Here is a 25,472-nt window from a genome sequence, read left to right as displayed (position 1 = left end):
ATTTACCGATAATAAAATAAAACTCATCGCAGCGAAGCAAAATTTCCAACTTGGAGCTAGTTAAATATTGCCAGGGAGTAACCACTTTCTACTCTCAAAAGTCACATATGCCATAAATAATTTTTTTCCTCACACTTTAGCAATATTTAGCTACTTGGTAGATGGAAATTTTCAGCAATTTCTGAATGAATCGGAAAGAGTGTTTTATTTTATTTTTTGAATAAAATGCTAGTACGGCTGCTCTCAAGCCTTCATTGATTGATTTAGAAGGCATATCAAGATCTCTAGTCTAATATAGTTTTGCATTTCCATTTACTACAAACAATAATTACAGACCAAATACGAAAAAAAGGAACAAGCAAACAAACAAAATCACTTCATAAAACCTGAAAATATGATTATGTGAAAGGATCAGCACCCGTATAAAACTTTTGGTTACTCAAAACCATTATGTTGGTCTGTCATTATTCAGACAACTTGTATCCCCAAGCTGAGACTATAGTAAGTTCCAATCCAGTTCAAAATATCTACATCATATATACAGCGGTGATTACTATAGTCATATACGGCACTGTCTTTGGCTATGTCCTGTATAGTTCAGATTATCTACATGGAGTATTTGATCCTATCGGCTACAGCTGACGATTTATTCATAATATTTGAAATTTGTCTACTATTAAAAACAGAGCAGGAAAAGAAAACTCAGAGAAACAGAGAAAAGGAAAACGAATCAAACCTTGGAATATGCCTGGTTGAATAAGTCTCTGAAAGAAGGCTGTTCCCCATCAACCGCACTCTGGATACGAGTTGGTCAGAAATGTTGGAATGCGAGACTCCCAACTAAATTTCCTAAGGGATCCCATTTCCTAATGCCATCCACAGCATCTCCCTTGCACACTTTGCAGGACGTGGTTTAAGCATTGAACACCATCTACCTCAATTTCAAATAAGAACATAAATCAACCAACATGTAATTTCAGCAAAGACTAGATGGTTTGTCTTCCATGCTGATCAATCGTGTAAAATCAGCCTTAAAAGAGCATTCCACAAAACCAATCATTATGATTAACTCCTAGTTGAGTAGGACTCGATGGCATGATCATCAAACCCATTTCATCTAAGACAAGCAGCTTTTCTTCTGAATTAAAACTAGGAAGGAAAGGCCAAACTTTATAATCTGATCCTAAATGTTATGAACCAAACCTAATCCAATGAATACAAAACAGAAGAATTAGAAATATATACAATGACACCCTGATGGAATCGTATATGAACAATCTAATACAGATTAGCAAAAAAAACAACAGCCAGTATGATACAGAAGTTCTAACCCAAACAAAAAGTATGATAACAAAGTTTTACCTATTTCCTACCAAACCCTTGAATTCGTGTTCCTATTAAAATTCCACAACCGCTTCGCCTCTTCTTCTTCTAAACCGGCGGCGGAGGCGTTACCTAAAACAGGTGTCCGGCAAATGGGACAAGCCGAGACCTTAACGAGCCACGTGTCGAGACACCTCCTGTGGAACAGGTGACCGCAAGCAGGGAGTTTCCGGCACCACTGGCCTTCCCGAAAGGCGTCCAGGCAGACCACACAGTCGGACGACACCGTTTGGTTCTGGGTTCGGAAGCGGAACTGGGGGAGGGTCTTGAAGTGTCTGGGGGAGAACCCAGATGAGGGGAGGTCGGACTGGGTGCGGCGACGGTGGAAAGCGCCGGCGGCGAGGATGAGGAAGAGGAGGAAGGCAACGAAGCCGAGAATGAGGAAGAAGATGGAGGTTATGAAGGTCATTATGAGGGCTTTTAGGATTGAAGATAGGACCTTTGGATTGGGTTTTGGGGGCGGTGGCTGATCATGGTGGTGGTGGGGAGGAGGAGGCATGGTGGGTTTCTGATCCGAGCTTTGGTGAATGAAGTTTTAGATATCAAAGTTTAGGAATTTGACAAATTATAAGAGGGACAGAAGAAGACGGATACGGTAAAGTAGAAAGCTCTTCTGTTTTTCTGATGAGCGCATACAGATTTGTGCGGGGTGTTGGTTTCCAGGTTGTGGGCTCGGTTTGGGTTAAGCCAGCGGGATCAATTACCTCAGCCCAACCTTGACACGGCCCAAAAGGTGAGCATGTGTATTCCTTTTTCTTTTTTTTTTTTGTACAAAATGAAAAATTTCATTAATAATTGAATGCCAGAATGACAACATACATGAATTACGAGGGTTTTATAGTACCAGCGTTCACTTATTTATGAGCATAACAGAGGTAAAAACTAAATACAAAAAGATATCAGGGAAACATATCATAAGAATAGGGTCGGCTTTGGACCAAGACGAGCAAGCCTGGTCTTCCCTCTTATCACCATGTTTTCTCTTGACATGTTTTGGACTTAATTTGGAGATGGAGCGCTCTTCCCATATTCCATGTGGCTCCATCCCCGCCAACCACGCGAAAACACTATATATTTATATTGAACTTGATCAACAATTAGATGAGTACATTTTCTTACACAAGAATAATCTATGATCTATGTGATTTACAAGAGAAGATTTACAAATATCCTTTCTAGTTTCTACAACTAACCAAATTAGAATGAGTTAACTCTTAGATATTTATCTTAGAGTTATCAAATATACATGGCTTATAACTATGAACAACAACTCAAATTTTAATCAATCCCACCATTCAACAACAAAAGTTTCATTTCTGGAATAAGTGATGGTGCGGCTGCCCTCAAGCCTTCATTAATGAAACTGTCAAATACAAAAGGGGACGTGAAGCTTAAACCCCTGATTACAATACTAAGCATATAGAAGTCCTGAAATAATATCGAAAATTTCTACAAAGTACATGTATTCAAACAAGTACCAACTAACAAAGAGTACTACTCTAATGACGACTCTATTTGCTTTGTTACAGCGGTGACATAATGCAAAGATCACTAGACATGTAACACACTTAGAGCATCTTTATCGGGAGAAAATCTTCTGTCCCCAAATTTCTTGTCTCCTTCTCTGTCTCCTATTCAAATCTTGACACTTCTATTCCACGTCAGCAACCTTAACATCCACTTAACAAAGTTAAAGAAAAATCATGAATTGAATCTGTCCCCAAATTTCTGGTCTCCTTCTCTGTCTCTTATTCAAATCTTGACACTTCTCCTCCACGTCAGCAACCTTAACATCCACTTAACAAAGTTAAAGAAAAATCATGAATTGAAATTTGTTTCGTCCTTGTGGTTTGAAGTCGTCATCTATTTAATCTTTGTGGTTTTATTTTAATCTGAATGGTCTTTAAAGTCACAATTTTTCATCCAAATGGTCATTCCGTCAATTTTTTCGGTTAAATTACTGACATGGCCTAGGACCATTTGGATTAAAAATTGTGAATTTAAGGACCATTCAGATTAAAATAAAACCACAAAGACTAAACATATTTAAAATTGTGACTTTAAGGACCATTCAGATTAAAATAAAATCAGAAGGACTAAACAAATGTAGACTTCAAACCACAAGGACTATACAATATTTTACCCAAAAATAATTTTCTCAAAAAAGTAAATAAAACTAAATTCATTCCTGAGAAAAAAATAGTTCATACGATACAAGCCACAAACCCAGATCTGCAGTCCTAAACATCAAATTGAATTGAAGACTTGTGTTCTTCATACGCAAGGATGTGGAAATGAATACCAATTGCTCATGAGAAAGAGAGAATGAATCACTAATTCCAGAGAAGGAAAAAAAACTACCTGATCTGTAGATGATTAAAGAATTTCCAGATCATGATTCTTGAGATTGAGAGTGAATCCAAAACTTGAAAAGCATGAACCCATATCAAAATCTTAATCTCATAACTTACTTAATGACCCCAGATCAAAATCTTATGTACTCATGAATCCAATCACAATACGATCAAATTAATCTTACTCATGAACCCAATCATAATCAGATCAAAATGACCCACATGGATGAAATTCAAATAAGAAAATTCATTTTGAAAAAGGAAGACAAATTGAATCAAACCACAACCAATTGAATCCAAAAGAAGAAGAAAAATCTAACGTTGACCACGTACATCAAATCCCAACTAAAAGAGCAAAACCTTGCATTGAAAAACCCTCGAGATTGAGCCGTACTTGAAGATAGATAAATGACTGTTATTTCATTTTACAAGAGATTAACAGAGTTAATTCAGTGTTAGATGAGTTGGATTGAAATGACAGATGTCAAAATTTGAATGGGAGACAGAGAAGGAGACAAGGAGATTAGGGTCAGAAGATTTTCTCCCATCTCTATCAATGTTAGCCATTTTGTAGTCAAATTATAGCTAAAATAGCTAAAAAGTTATTTTGGCTAGTCACTTTAAAAAATTTTCTACATCAATACTCTCTATTTCAACTACGTTGTGTTTGGATTAAGTAATTGCAATTTTCATGGAAATTTTAAAGTCATGAGAATTATAATTCCATAAATTTAAATTTCATTGATTGAGAATTTAATTATTTAGATTTCATGATATAGACTTTTAAAATGACAAGAATTAGTTTTTTTTTTGTTTGAATGAAAGAGGTCATACTTTAGAGAAAATTTATTAACACATCCATAATTAGTAGATACACATCTCATCCATACCTATTGACTTTATTGTTTTAACATTTTACTAGATACACACATACCCATCCTTCCTACAATACCCACATTTAAAACACATCACCTATTCACTAAATACACATACTTTTCTAGATCTGCAACTCAATTTATTCAAAAAAAAATAATATATTTACTAGATACACATACCCATCTTTCCTACAATACCCATATTTAAAACACATCACTTATTCACTAAATACACATACTTTTCTAGATCTGCTACTCAATTTATTCAAAAAAAGAAAAAGAAAAAGAAAAAGAGGAGTATATATATGGGATCCCTTACACGCCTTAAGGAATGCATACCTCGCCTAGTTGGCGCCTAGGTGGCAATGACTCTGTTAGATGATAGACTAACCCTGTTAACTAACCCCATTAGCCCCGTTAACTAACCACAATAACCTCGTTAACTAACTCTTGCTAACCCCGTTAGCTAACTTAAATTTTAAATTTTAAGGACTCTAACCCAACTTAACTGATCTCAATAATTCTCTCCCTCAGCTTCCAACTCCCAGTTTCAAACTCAGACCCTCTCCCTCTCTAACCCAGAAGCAACCTTACCCCTAAAATCTCAAGAATCTCAATCCCAATCTCAAACTCAGACACTCTCTCTCTCTTTCTTGTCTTGCATCCACATCCGAACCCGTCAATTCTAAACCCTCAATTCGAAACGCTCGATTCCCCTTCTGAATCCTTAACCATGCCTCCTAAAAAGAAGACTAACCCTCCGACTTAAGGGGTTGATCAGAGCCAAAATTTAGGGGTAGACGAGGGAGGTACGAGAAGGAGTAGTAGGCTCCAGGGTCGTTTTCCAAGCAGCAGCAACGAAAACACAATCTCCGACTGTCGGACCAGAGTTATTGAAGGATCGAAATCGAAGGCCAATGAAGCAAACCCTAAACGAGGAAGACCCTCCAAAAAGGGGGCATCCAACAAACCTTTGGCAGCGAATTCGGTGAATGAATCTGCAGTGATTGGCCAGATTGCAAAAGAAGTTGTGGTCGGGTCATCGAGACCCGAAATCAGGGAAGGGGCAGAGGAATCGATTCATGTTGAGGAAGTAGTACCTCAAAACCAGATTGAATTTCACACCACTCTGCAATTCGAAACCGAGATGCATGTTAATGCAGATGTTATGCAGACCAGAAAGGACGAGATGACACGACCCACCCCGAATTTCACCCTGAAACCCGGAGTAAGTCGTGCGGGGACCACCTCCAAGGAAAATTTTCTGAGAAGATTTCTAAAATCTCCCTTGAAAATGGACAACCCTAACTCGAAAATTCCAAATTACACTCTTAAAACAACACGTCCAAACATCACATAATTATCCTTCAGAAATTCTAAACATAATATACAATAATCCCAAAGTATTCAGAGCTATTAGACACTAGCGGAAGCAAGAAAACATGAGTAGGTTAAACATGTAACCTACTGATGAAAACTGGCGGAAATGCGGGTGACTATGCCTCGCCTCCTACTAGATCCAATCCGAACTCTACAGACTGGGCAATTTAAAACGAAGGGCCCAGGGGAAAACATTTAATAACGTTAGAGTGAGTGGACAAAAAATTAAAATAATAAATAAAATATTTATGTTTCCCTAAATTAATTTCTAAGGAGAAAATCGAATGCATGCCGCAAGCGATAAAACTTTTATCTCATAAAATATCGAGCCTCTCAGACTCTATAGTATATGTATGTATCTACACTCGTCCATACTCCCTATATAAATTCATGGGTCTAGATAAGGATACTACGCTCGCGTCCAACGCTCACGTCACGCCTTAATGCGGTGCTACACTACGCCATTAAGGTGGACAGACGGGTGTATAAATATGTGTCCATACCCCCCATATGAATTAAACACTCAAATAGGGCTACTACGCTCACGTCCAACGCTCACGTCACACCATAATGCGGCTATATGCTACGCCATTAAGGTGGACAGACACATATGGCTAGCTAGCATTTTATATACATACTCTCTCATAAATACATATTTATATCCACCGAAAATCCCATTTTCGGTAACTCTCCAAGAGAAATAAAATTTGTCAAATTAAAATGACGTCAAAATATTCCGCAACAAATATTGTTCAACCATGAACTCTAGCATGCATTTTATTTAAAACAAAAGTCCACTCACAAATTAGGCCTAAGCCTGACGTCGATCTGGGGTTTCGTCTGCTCGAGCCTCCTCACGTCATGTTTCAAATATAATATTAATTTCCCAACTAACAATCCAATATTTAATCAAAATAGGCAAAATTACCCGAGAGCCATAAATACGCTCATCATTGCCTAACTTCGATATTCTTAAATCGAAACGATCCGAACTGAGATATCATACTCGACAGTCGTAAATACAACCTCCCCAAAATACGACTTAAATCCTACGGTCGGATTCTACATTAATTAACCGCCAAAAATACCAAACTTCGGAAATTCACAAACCTATCCAAATCTCATCCAAAAATTCCATAAATCACATCAATATAATCCCCTTAATATTCCACATTTAAAACCCTAAAAATCTCCCAAACCGCGGCGGCTCCGCCGGCAGCGGCGGCCGGAGGCCGATTCCAGCGACCTCTAAAACCTATGAAATTTTGACAGCATCTTCCTCTCATCATGCTCTACAACTTTCATAACTAACACAAACACCAATTCCAAGCCTAACTAGGGTAATCGACTAAAAACATCCTAAAAGCCCTAGAAATTTCAACTCCACATTTCTCCTTACCTAGCTCAAGAGAGGGTGAGTCCTTTTAGGGCAAGGCTGCTGGGTTGGAGGGCTACAAAACCGTACCAAGCTTGCCCGGATTGGTGGCTGGAGGAGGGAGTTCCGGCGAAAAGCTTCCCGGCGTCTTCGGCGAGTTTTCTCTTCTTTCGGCAGGCTAACGGCTCGGGGGTTAGGCCGGGGAGGGAGAGGAGGAGATGGGGGTCCGAACTGGGGTGGAGTGGCGGCCGGTGGCTGGTCGGACGGCGGCAGATGTCGGCTGGACGATTCGGCAGGGAAGAAGACTCAAGGGGAAAGGGAAAAACGGGAGAGAAGAGAGGGAAAAAGGTTGGGCCTCTCCAACCGGTCCAACTCCCCATTATACCTAACTCCCACAAAAATAAAACACCCTGAAAAATAATACCCGTATAAAAATTACCTTTTACTAGCTAAAATTTACTATTTTTACCGTCGTCGTATTTTCCTTATACGAATAATCCTCTGTACATAATCGTCCCCGAAACCCCTCTAGGGACCAATTAAACTATTAACTCAATGATCGAGACGGTAAATTCTTATTATAATCACGCTAGTAAATAAGGTAAAAATATAAGGGTCGGGATGTGACAGTTATAAACTTCTGTCTACATTTGCAGGTTGATACTCAGCTTAGTGAACCCGATTGTGACATCCCTGAGATTGTGAAGTGGCTGGCAGATAAACCAAGGAATGAAGTATCGAAGTTTTAGGATTATAGAGTAGGGGGTGTGCAATTTAACACAAACTCACCAGATGATCTTCGTAAGACACAAAGTAGTGGGGTTTACTTGGTGGCAGAGACACCTCAAGTAGCTAGTTCTAAGGATAAAAACATGGTTACTCAGGACATGACCTTCTATAGGGTTATTACCAAAATATGGGAGCTTGATTATGCTTTTTTCAGGTTTCCTTTATTTAAGTGTGACTGGGTTGAGAGTCATAAGGGTGTTAAAGTAGATGATCTTGGTTTCACTTTGGTGAACTTAAATAGGAAAGGTCATTTGCAAGACACTTTTGTTTTGGGAAGATGTGTAGAGCAGATATTTTACGTGAAAGACCCTGTAGATTGTATGTGGTCCGTTGTATTGAGACTCCCCAAGAATGATTACAATGATTGTGAGTCTTTTGATGAGCTTGGCGACACTACTATTCAGCACCCTACTTTGTCGACTACAATGCCCACTATACAGTTAGTAGAGAACTTAGCTGATGAGGATTTTTGTGTTACATGCGTGCAGGGGAGGAAAGTATATATATTAGTGATGGAGAATGAAGAGGATATTTCCAGGGTGTTGAGTCTTACTGTTTTGATTATGTAATGAGTAACTTAAATTGTTATCTTTTGGATGATAGTGATATATGATGGTTGGTTATTTTGATTAATGCTCATCTGTTTTGAGTATTTTCTTAGTGATTTATTTGACTGAGGTTAATTTATTTTTTTTATGGAGATTTATTTTTCTAATTCTAATAAAGTGTGTAATGAGTTACTTATGATCAGTGCTTGATTCCACTTTCATATTAATTGCATAAGTGCTTATTGTCTATGTGACTTGTCTTTGTGCAGATATGACATCTTTGAAATCTGCAAACGAAGCAGGCAAGTCAAAGAGTAAAGAGAAGCGACTCAAGGTCAAGAAGACAAAGTCCTTGAAGTCTTCTACATCAACAAGAACTTCAGATGCAAGTTGCTCGAGGACGGGCAAGTCCAAGAAGAAAGAAGCTGAACCAACCGGGGGTCTTGAGCTGTTGAAAAGGCATGCAGTGACTATGTCAAGCATTACTAAGCATAAGAGAAAAATGAAAAGGATGGTGTTGTTCAACAAAAGAGGCACTCCCTATGGGAAGGTGGCTAAGAAAATGTAGTCGTACTTGGGAGTATTGGCACGAAGGAAAGTGCCAATTATAATAAAAACCTGGAAAGGGGTAACAAAGGATGCCAGAGCTAAAATATGGAAACGTCTTCAGGTACTGAGTGGTTTATTTTTCTGTTAACTTTTGAACTGAATTACTTCCAATTCTGTTTAGTGGATCAGAGTTTCATACTCATTTGTATTTTAACTACACAGCTTCCATTCATAATCGATGAAGAACATAGGAAGAGGATTATGCAATCTGCATCAACTAAGTGGAGGGAGTTCAAGTCTCGCCTTACTTCAAAATACATCATCCCCTACCTTGATTCCCCTGAAAAGCTGAAGTTTCCTCCTAATGATTATCCTTTCATACCGCCTGATCATTGGACTATATTTGTCAAGTCACGGACAACGCCTGAATTCTTGGTATGAAAGCTATTTTTAATACCATAATTTGTTTCAACTTAGTAGTAGATCTGATTTGCCATATCATGGATTTTTTTAAGTGAGTGGTGGATTTTGCAGGCAAAATGTGAACAACAACAAAAAAGGCGTAAGAAGAACAAGTATCCACATAGAATGTCCTGTAAGGGTTATATAGGAGTGGAAGAAGAAGTGGTTAGTAAATTAACATTAGATAGTCAAGATGTGTTTTGTTTTGTGCTTGTGATAGTGTTCTAATTCAAAAATCCATTTTTGTAGATTGAGGAACTAGGTGAAGAAAGTGTAGGCTTGGTTCCAAGTGAAGGAGAAATTGATAGAGATATAACTTGGGTCCGAGGGCGTATTCCAAAGGAGGGGGAAATACCAGATGAAGAGACAAAAAAGGTTGTTGAAAGAGTGGTAAGTTCTTAGTCGTTTGAATTGTATGTGTGCAGCTTTTAAATGTTATTCTATTGCTTACATTGGTAACTCTTGTTGTCAGGCTGAAGTTAGAAAAGAGGTTGATGAAGGAAAAAGGACCGTTGCGGGTATGAATGATATTCTGACTTAGGCGTTGGAGACCCCTGAGCACAGTGGTCAAGTGCGTGGAGTGGGAGGTCATATTACTCCGCATGAGTACTTTGGACTGCCAAATCTTAGGAAGCAGAACTTTGAAGCAAGGATGAGAAAGATAATGCATGAGGACAGTAAAAAGATAATAGAGGAAGCAAAACCAGTGATATTGAAGGAAGCAAAGGAGCAACTAAGGGAGGAAATAAGGGAAGAAATTGAGGCAGAAGAGGCAAAGCGTTAGGAGGCAAAGTTTGAAGAGTTCACAGCAAACTTGCTAGCAGGACATTTTAGGGCTGGCATTAAGCATAGTACACTTCTTTTTGGTCAAGGAAGTTCACACACAATGGAGGAGGGTGTTTCGGTACCAAACCTGGAAGCTGAAAATACACGCCAAAAATCGTTATTTCAAGAAAAAGAAAATGAACTCCCTCTGCCCCCAAAGGAAAAGGAACAAGTAGTGCCTCCCCAAGAGGAAAAGGAACAAGCAAAGCCTGTAAAGGAAGCAGTTAATAAGGGTGTTTTGAATAAGATTGCAAGGACGCAAGAAGAAGAAATTGGAATCAGTTGATGCCCTTGAGGAAGAGAAGAATTCTGAGTCAGTTGAATACCCTAAGAAAAACAAGGCTTCTAAGTCTGTTAATGTCCTTGAGAAAAAGAAGTAGACTTATAGGGTTGGAGACCCTGAGATTGATTGCAAGTTGGCTGTGGGTTCAGTGGATAACATTGTTGCTCATGCCACAATAATAGAATCAGGTGATGATCTTAAGGCAGTCATTCATGGAAGACCATTAGGGAATGACAATAGGCGTATTTCTGTGTACTATGCGATTGATGAAAAAGCGAAGGTCCCTTTTCCTGTTGAAGATGAAATTGTTACTGTTAAGCATGCAATGAGGAGTTGGGTAGCCTGGCCGAAGGACTTGATCATATTGCCAAATGAGGTAAAAGTTTAGTACAAGTGTTTATACTTTGAACCTCTGACTTGTTTAATAAATATTCGTATTTCCTTGATTGTAGTAATCATACATTATTTATATCTTCTTATTCTAGAAATCTGTGGTGGATAAAGTCTCTAAGAAGAAGAGAAAATGTCTAGAACTAGCTGTCCAAATGGAGGAGGCTGATGTGACCTTGGCAGAACTTGTGTCAAGACCCACCCCGAATTTCACCCTGAAACCCAAAATAAATCCTGCAGGGACCACCTCAAAGGAAAAATTTACCAAAAATTCGGCATAATCACCCTTGAAAATGGACAACCCTTCCTAATAATACCTGCATACACTTTTAAAAATCCAAATCCAACCTTAAACTCCTGGAGCCTTCGTGCTCCCCAAATCACAACATCTCCCAATTTATGTACAAACTTTAAAAAGAAAATCTCATAACCAACAACCACAGTTCTAAGCAACTCTATTTGAGAGGAAAGGAACAAGAAATATAACAATTTATGATATCAACTCAATAACCCTTGGGAAAAGGCATAATCCATACACCTTTTCAATACTCAAAGCATAATGATTTACTTAAGAGGTCGGTGTACGGAGGCATAGTCTTAGAGATATGGACATTTATGGCACAATATTGTCCATAAATAAGACAAGAATAACTACATTACAAACCTAATCAACACATAGTGTCTAAAGCATAATATGCTAATGGATCCGCCACGGTCGGACCATCACTCTATAGACACTAAGTATGACCAAAAATATAAGGTAGTACTAAAAAGAGAAAGGAATCAAATAACCTAATACTCTGACACCAACTGTCATGACCCACCCCGAATTTCACCCTGAAACCCGAAGTAAATCCTGCGGGGACCACCTCCAAGGAAAAATTTACCAAAAAGTCGGCATAATCTCCCTTGAAAATAGACAACCCTTCCTAATAATACCAGCATACACTTCTGAAAATCCAAATCCAACCTTAAACACCTAGAGCCTTCGTGCTCCCCAAATCACAACATCTCCCAATTTATTTACTAACTTTAAAAAGAAAATCTTATAACCAACAATCATAGTTCAGAGCAACTCTATTTGAGAGGAAAGGAACTAGAAATATAAAAATGAGCAGAAGCTATACTATTGACTATGCCTCTTCTCCATGTACGCCCGACCTCAACTATGCTAACCAGCATACTGGGCATTTTAAACACGAAACGCTCAGGGGAAAACATTTGAAAATGTTAGAGTGAGTGGACAAAAATGAATTTAATGAAAAATATTTATGCTTTCCCAATTTAAATTTCCATAGAAAATATGCTGCATGCGACAGCTTTTAAAAGCTCTCAACTCATCAATTGACAATTACATAACTAGCTCCGGCTAGTCTCCAAAACTCAATAAAATACAGCCTCTCAGGCTAAACTATATATATATGTATATATTTACACTCGTCATACTCTTTGTATGATTTTTTTTGAAGAATAAGAAAAATAGAAATTCATACAAAGCTACTACGCTTGCGTCTAACTCTCACGTCACACCATAATGGAATTTTACCTCATTATGGCGGAAAAACACGAGTGTATATATACGTGCATATTCCCTATATAAATTACTAAATTTATATAGGGCTACGACGATTGCGTCCAACGCTCACGTCACACCATAATGGAATTTTACCTCATTATGACGGAAAAGCACGTATATCTAGCTAGCATTTATTTATATACATACTATCCTCATCATCATCCATATATGAATATATAATCACCGAAATTCTCAATTTCGGTTGTTCTCCAACACAAGAAATTATTCATCAATAAACCATTTGCATGCACATTATTTAAAACAAAAGTCCACTCACAACTCTAGGCATAAGCCCGGCGAAATCCAAATCGCCACTCAAGTGAGTTCTCCTCAAATTATGGCACAAAAACTATGCTTAGGACCACACTTCAATTTCAGAATAAATAATACTTAAATATATAACCCAAAACTTTTCCGCCTAACCCACTACCCTTTCTAGGGTTAAGCTTATCGGATTCACGCCAAAATCCAACCACAGCCTTATTTCCTTTATTTCAACATTCTAAAACAATAATAAAGAAAATTCAACGGTCGGATTCTAGCCCATTAACGGCAAAATTCACCAAAACCCCTCTAGGTATAGGGACCAATTAAACCATAACTCATTGACGGAGACGGTAAAATTCTTATTAATACCAAGCTAGTAAATAAGCTAAAAATTTAAATGTCGGGATATGACAATTCTCCCTTCCTTATAAAAATTTCATCCTTGAAATTTACATACCTGACAATCAAAGAAATAAGGATACTGCTACCTCATTTGCTCCTCTGATTCCCAAATAGCTTCCTCTACTTGATGACTCCTCCACAGAACTTTAACAAGAGGAAAATGATTTGCTTCTAAGCACTTGCTTCTTTTGGTCAAGAATTTGAACCAGCTCCTCATCAAAGGTCAAATTTTTCTTCAAATTAATCGGCTGCTCTTGCAACACTTGAGAGGGATCGGCAATATACTCGCGAAACATGGATACATGAAACACATTATGTATCCTGGATAATTCAGGAGGCAAAACTAACCGATAAACAAGTGAACCGACTCGCTTTATAATCTCATAAGGACCAATACATTCGGACCAATATATCTCGAACCAAGCTTTCCACGTTACCAAAACGTACTACCCCTTTCTAAGGAGATTGTCAGGACCTACACCGGATTTCCCCTTGAAATCCGGAATAAACTCTGCGGGACCCACCTCAAGAGAAATTCTACCAAAATTTTGGCATAACCTCCCTTGAAAATGAGTAACCCTACCTGGAAAAAAATCACCAAAGCCCAAACACTTCTAAAACAATTTAATCCACATCTTCTGGAGCCATCCGCTCCCTCAAATAAACATCCACCACCTCAACTAACATAATAAATCGAAATAATTTCATGAATTTAATCTCTCATACAAACATACCAAATATGTCTTTTTCATCACTCATTAGAGGAGTCATAAGCTCTTAGCACACAACCACAATGAAAACAATCTTAATATCACTTAAAACATCCTATGGTTATTCAGAGCATCTACTAGGAAAGAAAGAAATACATAGGTAGGTTAACTAGTAACCTATGAGAGAAAACTGGATGAGGTGGGAAATATGACTCGCCTCTTACCCTCGCTGAACAGAACTCTGCAGACTGGGCATTTAAAACGAAAGGCTCAGGGGAAAGCATTTAAAACATTAGAGTGAGTGGACAAAATAAATAATAAAAATACTGACTTAATGATAGAGCATTGAAATCAATTTAATGCTTTTCCCATATTTTCCGTTGAGAAAATATTTATGCATGCCATTCTTAGAAATTTTTCCGAAAATAATTATAGACAAAACTAATGAACCAATCCCATTGGTTCCCAATAAATCAATAAGAACAGGGAAGAGGTTTCACCATAACAATAAGCCTCCCAGGCTATAATAGCGTCCCACGCTAAGCGGTCTACTCACATATGATGAGGACCGCTTATAAAGTTATAATAGCGTCCCACGCTAAGCGCTCAACTTTCATATGATGAGGACCGCTAAATAATGGTTAGCTAGCAATAATCTATATATCAACCCTTTTATGGTGAAGTACAATATTAAAATAAAATGATCCACACTTCCCCAAATAAATTATAATAAACTCATAGCGCACAGTACAGTTCCCAACTGTACATGGAAATAATATAAAACACTTGACACGTCCCACGTGTCAACTAAAATTAGCAAGAGAGTTCCGGAAAAATAAGTGGAACTCGATAATCCAACAAAATATTATATCTCCAAATGCCTGTGAAATTAAATAACTTTAGTGCATGCATGATATTAAAATCAAAGGTCCACTCACAATGCTTGGCTATGCTTGCCGACGGCCCGAGGCTTCCTCCTCATGTCCTGAACAATAAATAATCATTAAGCCTCTAAACCAGGACAAAACTTTAATAAAATTTCCGAAATAAAAAGGAAGCCTATAATTTCATTTCTCTTGCCCAACTTCTCCACATTTTACCTAATAAGGCTCACATTACTCTGCACTTATCGAAAGCCATAATTTAACCTTTTTAGACTTTAAAACCTGCTAAACCAACTGCCGGATTTCCATTCGAATAACCGCCTAAATCCTTTATCATTGATAAATCCCAAACCTTACCAAATCTCCTCCAAATATTCCCAACTATACTTCATTAAACTCCTATCATTAAAACAAACCCAAAATCATGAACAACTGCCCCTAAGGGGCGGCGGCCGGCAGCCGGATTCCGGCGATTCCGGCGAGAGACAATGCTTCTCAAATTTTCACAGAATATTCCTCTCATCATGCTCAACAACATTCATAACTAGCACTTAGTCCATTTCTAAGGCTAACTAGGGCAAACATATCAAAACTTCCATAAATCCCTAAAAACTTCAATTATACATTTCTCCGTAACAACAACGGAATAGACTAATTCCTTCTGAGAGAATACTCACCTTGATGAGGGCTACAAGATGAGCCAAAGATTCCGACCTATGGTGGCCGGAGGTGGGATTTCCGGCAAAAAGCTTCCCGGCATCTCCGGCGAGTTTTCTCCTCTTCTGGCGGGCTAACGGCTCGGGGGCTAGGCCGGGGAGAGAGAGGAGGTGATGGGGGTCAAAACTGGGGTGGGCTGACAGCTGGTGGCTGGCCAGACGGTGGCCGGCCACGCTGGGAAAATCCAGCAGAAAAGAAGGCTCGGGGAGACTCACGGGAGAAAGAGAGAGAAGGAAGAGGAGAAGAGAGAAAATGAGGGGGGGGGGGGGTGTGGGTCTTGGGCTGCTCCACAGCTGGCCCAGGAATAAAACCCAACTGAAAATTACACCCACTAAATTTTTTTACCATCTCAAAAATTACTCTTTTAAATCTTAACTTTTTCATGCTAACTCCGATTTTAACACATAGCATGTCTACGAACTCGTAATAACGTCCTCTACGATTTTCATGAAGAAAGTTTTCCCAAATTCCAAACGCAAGAAAAAGTCAACTCTAGGGTCCTTAAGTGATAAACGGTTACTTAACACGGTAAAAGACTAAAATAATACCAAAGTAAATAACAGTAAAATAACTTAAGAAACGGGGTGTGACAGAGATAATTTCGAAAACACCCAAACACTCACTTGAAACTCATGGTCCTTCCTGCGGACATCTTTATTACTCTTTTGGCTACTTTGAGCTACTTTGAGTCTATCTCTGACTCCTTTAACCTTTTCATTTGTATCTTGAATTATTTTAAATCTTCTCAAAGACTCTAAATCCTTCGTTGAACTACCACTAACGTTTACACGTAAGTGAGTTCAGTGATACATGTTTTAGAGTACGAGTACCCGTAGGTATGCACACCTTTCCTGAGCAATGGAAATAGTTAACCCGAATAAAACACATAAATTTGCTATCACCATCGGGCTCAAATCTCCTAACGTCATGCAACAACCTCGTCATTACACTGCTCACAACTCGACAATGAAGCCCACTTGCTAGGAAACTAAAGTTCACGCATTCCCACTTGCTCATAGGGGTCAAAATTAAGACCTGCTAATTGAACATATTTAAGGATGCACACACTGCAGAACTGCAACAATCACTTCTAATACCGAGACACTTCGTAGAGTCTTTCGCGGAGTCAAAGCGCTCGCAAGTCTACAAGACAACCTTGCTCTGCCTAAGTGACCAGTCCACCAACATATGATAACCTCGATTCTCGAAATGACATTATGTAGAGATTAATACTACGTCACTTAGGTCTCTCCACCAAAACTATTACATTACCATTTTGAGCACCACAAACTAGCAGCTTATGGGAATTCCAACTCTCTCCTCATTCTGCTATCTCCACTAATCTCTTTACCTTAAACCAGAAGATAATTTGAAACATGACTATCATGTGGAAATTGGATATTCCTCCTTGCTCGCCATAAGCAAAAACTGACTAATAATGCCCACGAAAATTGGCACAGTCAATTCATAATGCTAAACTTGACGTTGAAATCCACATACATCTCCAGCCATGCTACTTATTCGGGTGCAACCGCGACCCCAAGTGCAACAATTAAAAGCACACGGCTCACTCTAGCCGTTCCACATGAATGATTCTAAATGCCAAAACCTTTGGACCCGACAAACACACATCTTTTTCTACCTCTAATAACAATTAATCTGATAGCAGAATACGATCTGAAAATCAGATATGCTCAAGTCTCCTACACCTTCTAGGCGCCACGGCTCCCCACCAAAAAGTTTCTCTGATAACCGAGTTTGCAGCAACAAGTTAACCATCGAATATAAAAATTAATTTCCGTAATAGGCCCACTACTACACTTTGTGGTTCACCATCCAACGAAAACTATAAGTTCAAGTAAGAATCAAGGCTCATGGCTAATCTCAGCGCAAGCAACAGAATAAATAACTTAAAATTCATGAAAGACAAGTCCCACAACTTCGAGCTCAAAAGCTCCTCAAATCACCGACGTCCACTAGAACTCATTTCGAAAACGCACTAGAAACCAACATTTAATAGTGGTTTCAACTAATCCCTCTGACACCAACGGATGAACACACAACCAAATAGCCAAGACCTCCCAAATCAAACTTGAATCAATAAGTGGTCCCACCACAATACGATCCCGAGAAGAGACGTCGTTCAACCTATCCATATATCTACTATTCGTCATATTAAATCTCTTAATAAACTTTGACTCGAAAAGCTTCTTGAGTCAACAGGGGAAAACCTTCTCCCCTAAAGGTACAACATAAATCACACCCACAATATCACACAAACCATAAATTCAGCACATCAACGCAACTTCCAGATTACCACATAGAACTTACGGCTCCATGGTTCTTCGCTTAATCGAACCCCAGCTCACTTGGGATCACGACTGGATTTACCCATGATCCATGTCTATGACACAACAACCAATTTATCATTTGCCTAAAAAAAATTCGACAAACTAACCAGAATCTCTAACCTTCAAATCAAAGAGTTTGAATTCGCACTTCCTAAATTCAAGCTCTGAGGATGCTACCCAAAAACTACAGCAAGAATAATTTATATATTCCCACACACACAACAACCAAAACTCTGCTCCACATCACCGAATTAGATATAAGGTGAGTGAACAGATCCTCCCATTGATGTGTCGTAGATAGTCACCAAAAGCTAACAAAGTGATGTCAATAAACCAACTTCGATCACAAATTTAAGACTTATATCAACCACATGGAACGACACTGCTTAAAAAAATTACTTTGGACACCCACGCACTCTTGCTCCATGATCCAGTGGGTATTATTCCACTGCTACCACTTCCACCAACTCCACACAACTGCTATAGAATACCCATGATAACACATAATAAATTCACCAGGTGTTGTCGTAAAATTGGAGTGACCACAACCATCCCGCTCTCACTCCACTATTACTTTTCAATTCCATCTAAATTTATCATCTTCCCAAAACCCTCAACAAAACTAGAAACCAAACTTCAACACCTAGAATTCCGAAAGAATCCAAAATGGCCCCACGATTAAAATAATATGACTGACATCTCACTCCACTATTCCAAACGTGCTTGAAACTCAAAACATTTAGCGCTACATTTTAATTTCTAAAATTTCCCAACTGTGGCACAACAACAAGTTGTCACAACACACTGACCAATGACTTATGTAAAGCCAACCCAAGGAAAAGCAATCCAAGTCATTACACTTAGTGCTTTAACAAACTTCAATTAACCCACAATAGAGACCAAAATCATCAGAAATCTTACTATTCATCGACTACTATTATCCGTCATTTCCAAGAGATATTTACCACCACCATCTTAATAAATTGCTCAAAAGATAAAAACTTATCCATAATTAGAGTTGTAGGAACCATAATATGTGCTGACATAACCAGCATTATCCCAAAATGTTCCCAACTGCTTGCTGTTGCTGATAAAAATAGTCGGTAAATTGGCTTTCAATCATGACTTATCTAAATTGACATTTAGCTTTTTATGTAGCAATGCCTTGCAACTCAAACACTAGCCACAATTCCCACGTGACTAAATCGCTCAAGCTTAGCGTCCGCAACAACTCATAAATGTACCTCTAAGAGTTACTATAGGTACCCCACCATAACACTTCAATTAACTTTAACATAAAAAGAATACACCACTACTTCGAATTTTCTTTCCAACTATATTTTCTCTCAGAAATCACGTAACTCGAAGCCAAGATTTTCTATCGAACTACAACAACTTCACACTTGCCCACTATAATTAGTGAAATCCAAGGCTTGAATTAAACTTTTCACCTTCTACAAATTTGCACGAGATGCTCACCCTAGCATCTTAATCATAACCCAATCAATCATTGGTCAAATGAAAGGAATGCTGCCACACATATGAGTTCCCAACTAGAGTGTCAGGACCCACCCCGAATTTCACCCCGAAACCCGAAGTAAATTCTGCGGGGACCACCACCACCTCCAAAGAAAGTTTACCGAAAATTCGACATAACCTCCCTTGAAAATGGACAACCCTTCCTAATAAAACCTGCAAACACTTCTGAAAATTTAAATCCAACCTTAAACTCCTGGAGCCTTCGTGCTCCCCAAATCACAACACCACCCAAATTAATTACTAATCTAAACAAATGTCATATCCAACCCTTTATAGGTTTAGAGCAACTCTAATAAGAAGAAATGAAACATAATAAATTAACAAGCGGAAGCTATATGATCATTATGCCTCATCTGTATGTACGCCCGACCTCAACTAAGCTAACCTGCAAGCTGGGCATTTTTAAAACGAAAGGCCCAGGGGAAAACATTTGAAAACGTTAGAGTGAGTGGACAACAATAAATTTGAAAAGAAATAAATCTTTATGCTTTCTCGATTTAATTTCCATAGAAATTATGCTGCATGCGACAGCTCAAAGCTTTCTACTCACACATTGGCCAAAACATGACTAGCTCCGGCTAGTCTCCAAACTCAATAAAATGGAGCCTCTCAGGCTAAACTATATATAAACACATATGTGTATGTATTTACACTCGTCAGACTCCTTGTATGAATTCTATGAACAAATTAGAAAAAAATAGAAATTCATACAAGGCTACGACGCTTGCGTCTAACGCTCACGTCGCGCCATAATGGAATTTTTCCTCATTATGACCAAAGAGGACGGTGTATATATACAGGTGGACTCCCTATATGAAAACCTAAATAAACCAGAAAAGAAAGTAGTTTTCATATAGGGCTATGACGCTTGTGTCTAACACTCACGTCACGCCATAATGGTATTTTACCTCATTATGACGGAGCAAGCACGTATGGCTAGCTAGCATTTATATAAATACTATACTCATAACATCCAATAAACATATCCACCGAAAATCTCATTTTCGGGAACTCTCCAAAGGAGGAAAAATTGCCAAATAACCGAGAAATCAATAAGTCTCATCAGAAGAAATAAATGATCAACAAAATAATTCATCGCATGCTTTTAAATTAAAACAAAGGTCCACTCACAACTTTAGGCCTAAGCCTGACGTCGATCCGAGGTCTCTTCTGCTTGAGCCTCCTCACGTCCTGTTTCTGTTTCCAAATGTAAAATTAATTTCCCAACTAAAAATCCAATATTTAAACAAAATAGGCAAAATTAACCGAGAGCCATACTCACGCTCATCATTGCCTAACTTCGATACGGTCCACACCTCAACACTAAAACCAGCAGCCTTAACTATACCCTTCCACAGATTATACGACTTTAATCAAACGGCAGGATTCTACCTTATTAATCAGCCAAAATTACCAAACTTCGGAAATTCCCAAACCTATCCAAAACTCATCCAAAAATTCCATAATTCAAAACAATAAACTCCCCTAAATATTCCACATTTAAAACCATAAAAATCTCCCTCACAGCAGCGGCCGGAGGCCGACTCCAGCGACCTCCAATGCCTATCAATTTTTGACAGCATCTTTGTCTCAACTCCCTCTACAAAATTCCTAACTAGCACAAACACCAATTCCAAGCCTAACTAGGTCAATCGAGCAAAAACATCCTAGAAGCCCTAGAAAATTCAAATCCACATTTCTCCTTACCTAGCTTAAGAGAGAGTGAGCCCTTTGGAGGGGTTGCTGCACGGGAGGGGAGTTTTCTTTTGAGCCAAGGATCGCCGACTTTGGCGGCCGAAGGAGGAAGTTCCGGCGAGAAAACCACCACGACAACCGGACCTTTTGGGGGTGAGAACTCCTTCACGGCGGAGCTAGGGAGGCTCTCACCGGCCTAGAATAGAAGCTGGCCGGGTTGGAGGCCGACCGAACGGGACCGGTGCGGCGGCAGGTGGTGGCCGGACGGCGGCGAATGGTCGGGTTGAAGTTCCGGCAGGGTGATGGCTCGGGAGGAAAACTGGGAGAGAGAAAGAGAAAAGAAAGAGAGGGAGATGGGTTTGGGCCTCTCCAAACTGGTCCAACACCTATATACCCACACCAACTCCAAAATAAAACACCCCAAAAAAATAATATCCTAATAAAAATTACCTTTTACTAGCTAAAATTTACAATCCTCCGAAAATACCCGTCCCCCAAACCATTTAGGGACCATTTAAACTATAACCTCAATGACGCAGACGATAAAATTCTTATTATAACCAAGCTAGTAAATAAGGTAAAAATTTACGGGTCGGGATGTGACATGGAGTTCCCAACTCGCAATTGAACTCTAACTCCTAGAGCCTTCATGCTCCCCAAATCACAACATCTCCCAATTTATTTACTAACTTTAAAAAGAAAATCTCATAATCAACAACCATAGTTCAAAGCAACTCTATTTGAGAGGAAAAGAACTAGAAATATAAAAATGAGCGGAAGCTATACTATTGACTATGCCTCTTCTCCTTGTACGCCCGACCTCAACTATCCTAACCTGCATACTGGGCATTTTAAAAGCGAAGGGCCCAGGGGAAAACATTTGAAAATGTTAGAGTGAGTGGACAAAAATCAATTTAATGAAAAATACTTATGCTTTTCCAATTTAAATTTCCATAGAAAATATACTGTATGCGACAACTCAAAAGCTCTCAACTCATCAATTGACAATTACATAACTAGCTCCGGCTAGTCTCCAAAACTCAATAAAATACAGCCTCTCAGCCTAAACTACATATATATATATGTATGTATTTAAACTCGTCATACTCCTTGTATGATTTCTTATGAAGAATAAGAAAAATAGAAATTCATACAAGGCTACTACGCTTGCGTCTAATGCTCACGTCACACCATAATGGAATTTTACCTCATTATGGCGGAAAAGCATGAGTGTATATATACGTGTTCCCTATATAAATTACTAAATTTATATAGGGCTATAACGATTGCGTCCAACGCTCACGTCACACCATCATTGAATTTTTCCTCATATGGCGGAAAAGCACGTATAGCTAGCTAGGATTTATTTATATACATACTATCCTCATAATCATCCATATATGAATATATAATCACCGAAATTGTCAATTTCGGTTATTCTCCAACACAAGAAATTATTCATCAATAAACCATTTGCATGCACATTATTTAAAACAAAAGTCCACTCACAACTCTAGGCATAAGCCTGACGAAATCCAAATCACCACTCAAGTGAGTTCTCCTCAAATCCTGGCACAAAAACCATGCTTAGGACCACACTTCAATTTCAGAATAAATAATACTTCAATATATAACCCAAAACTCTTCCGCCTAACCCACTACCTTTTCTAGGGTTAAGCTTATCAGATTCACGTTAAAATCCAACCACAGCCTTATTTCCTTTATTTCAACATTCTGAAACAATAATAAAGAAAATCCAACGGTCAGATTTTACCCCATTAACCGCTAAATTCACCAATCTATCAAAAATCCCAAACCTATCCAAAACTCCTCCAAAAATTCAACACTTCACGTCATTAAACTCCCCTTAATATTATACATTTGAAACCATGAAAATCCCCCTAACAGTGGCGGCCGGCGGCCGACTCCGGGAACCCCAATGTCTACCAAAATTTAACAGCATCTTCCTCTCAACCCCCTCTACAACTTTCCTAACTAGCACAAACACAAATTCCAAGCCTAGATAGGGTAATCGAACAAAAACATCAAATGAGCCCCAGTATTTCCAACACCAAAATCTCCTTACCTACCAAGGGGGAGGGAAGCCTTTGGAGGGATTGATGCATGGGAGGAGAGCTTCCAAACGAGCCAAGAATCGCTGGCTATGGCGGTCGGAGGAGAGAGTTTCGGCGAGAAGACCACCGAGCTTCCAAGGAGGACTTCCTCCGCTCGGTGGCGTTGCAGCGCCGCTCACCAGCCTAGGAAGACGGTGGTGAGGGAGACAGATTGAGCTGGACCGGTGTGGCGTCTCCTCTTGGCCGGACGACGGCGATGGGAGCTCGGGGGTTTCCAGCAGTGCGAGAGGAAGAGGGAGAGTCGGGAAAGAAGAGAAGGAAGAGAAAAGAGAAAAGAGAAATGGTTTGGGCCTCCCCAAACCGGTCCAACATTTAATACCCACACTAAACAATAAACCCAACTCCAAAAAAAACACCACGAAATAATACCCCAATAAAAATTACCTTTTACTAGCTAAAATTTACCATTTTTATCGTCGTCACACTTTTCTCTTACGAATAATTCCTCCGAAATAAACGTCCCCCAAAACCCCTCTAGGGACCAATTAAACCATAACTCATTGACGGAGACGGTAAAATTCTTATTAATTCCAAGGTAGTAAATAAGGTAAAAATTTAAGGGTCGGGATGTGACAACTTGCACCTATGTTATCTAGATCATATGAGACACTATGTACCGTATTCAAGGATGGTCGAGAACTCAGTTCCAACATTGAACCTGAAGTATTTGGATATATTTGCAGCAGCTATATTACCGAAAAGGATGTTGTGGTTATTGCAACCATGGGAAAAGTCACTGGAAACTTGATTGCTTCTTACCAGAGGTATAAATTATGCAATATCATATTTTGCTTGTGATTTTATTGTAATTCTCTTGATAAGTAGGCTTTGCTGAAAGATAATGTGTTGGTATGGTTGTTAGGTACCTATACAGCAAGTTGGAAGCTTATAGAATGGTGGACATGGTAGTGTTTGTTCACCCTTCCCAAATTGGTGCAGTAGGGTATGGGACTGGAACTCAGAGGACCAAAAATATAGCTAAAAGGCTTGCAATTGCCAAACCGGGTCAAGTGTTCATGTTGCCATATAACTCGGGGTAAGTCCATGCTGGTTTTCAAGTTTTGGTATAAATAAATGGTTTTAGTAATTATGGTTGAACTGTGGGAATGGTACTCGGGTATTGTTTGCTAAATATTGTATATGAAATTTTTTTATGTGGTAGCGATCACTGGAGTTGACTGTTGTTGATCCGGATAATGACACTGTCTACTTCATGGATCCTGCGAGAAGACGTATACCATGTGGAGATTGGGCGAAGATTGTAAAAGAGTAAGTTCCACTGTTCATTGTGCAAATTGAGGTAATAAGAAGTGGGATGTCTTGTATATACCAACTGTCAGGACCCACCCCGAATTTCATCCTGAAACCCAAGGTAAATCCTGCGGGGTTCACCTTCAAGAAGAATTTACCAAAAATTCGACATAGTCTTCCTTGAAAATAGACAACCCTTACCTAAAAAATCCAACTTACACTTCTATAACCAAACATACCAGCCTCAACACCTGGAGCCTTCCTGCTCCCCATGTTCATCTCACCTCCCAATATAACAATTACTCATTTAAAATAATCCCACAACCAACAATAGACAAATAATTCACTAACTGGTTACCAGAGCATATCTAATAATGAAAGAATAATAATGAATAAAGATTAAACGGAAGCAGCCTCTGACTATGCCTCGAATCCATGTACGCTCGACCTCAAATACCTAGCCTGCAAACCAGGCATTTAAAACCAAAGGGCCCAGGGGAAAGTAATTTAAAAACGTTAGAGTGAGTTGACAAAATAATTTAACAAATACGCAATTTGAATACTTTCCCAAATTACAACTTTAAAAACTTAGCTGCACGCAAACTTTGATAAATCATATACAAAAATATCGAAAGCAGAGACAAACCAGCCCCGCTGGTTAATCAATTAATTTCATAACTGAGACGAATAAAATAAGGGGAAGATTTATCACCATGTAAAAGGAGCCTCTAC

The 25,472-nt window shown here is 38.9% G+C and overlaps 1 protein-coding gene across 1 annotated transcript; it reads right to left on the bottom strand.

Annotated features, from left to right (window-relative positions):
- Positions 1 to 854: 854 nt before the first annotated feature.
- Positions 855 to 1,955, bottom strand: LOC101293652 (RING-H2 finger protein ATL56-like). Its single transcript, XM_004309729.1, has 2 exons — positions 1,363 to 1,955; positions 855 to 931 (listed from the first exon to the last, which is right to left on the bottom strand). Exon 1 carries the CDS (start codon positions 1,880 to 1,882, stop codon positions 1,370 to 1,372), a length of 513 nt encoding a protein of 170 aa, XP_004309777.1. The 5' UTR covers positions 1,883 to 1,955; the 3' UTR covers positions 855 to 931; positions 1,363 to 1,369.
- Between the last annotated feature and the right edge of the window lie 23,517 nt (positions 1,956 to 25,472).

The sequence above is a fragment of the Fragaria vesca genome, unplaced genomic scaffold (genome assembly GCF_000184155.1).
Source record: "Fragaria vesca subsp. vesca unplaced genomic scaffold, FraVesHawaii_1.0 scf0513057, whole genome shotgun sequence".
NCBI classification, from domain to species: domain Eukaryota; kingdom Viridiplantae; phylum Streptophyta; class Magnoliopsida; order Rosales; family Rosaceae; genus Fragaria; species Fragaria vesca.
The sequence above is the reverse complement of the archived record's forward strand: the minus strand, read 5'-3'. Positions and strand labels throughout refer to the sequence as shown.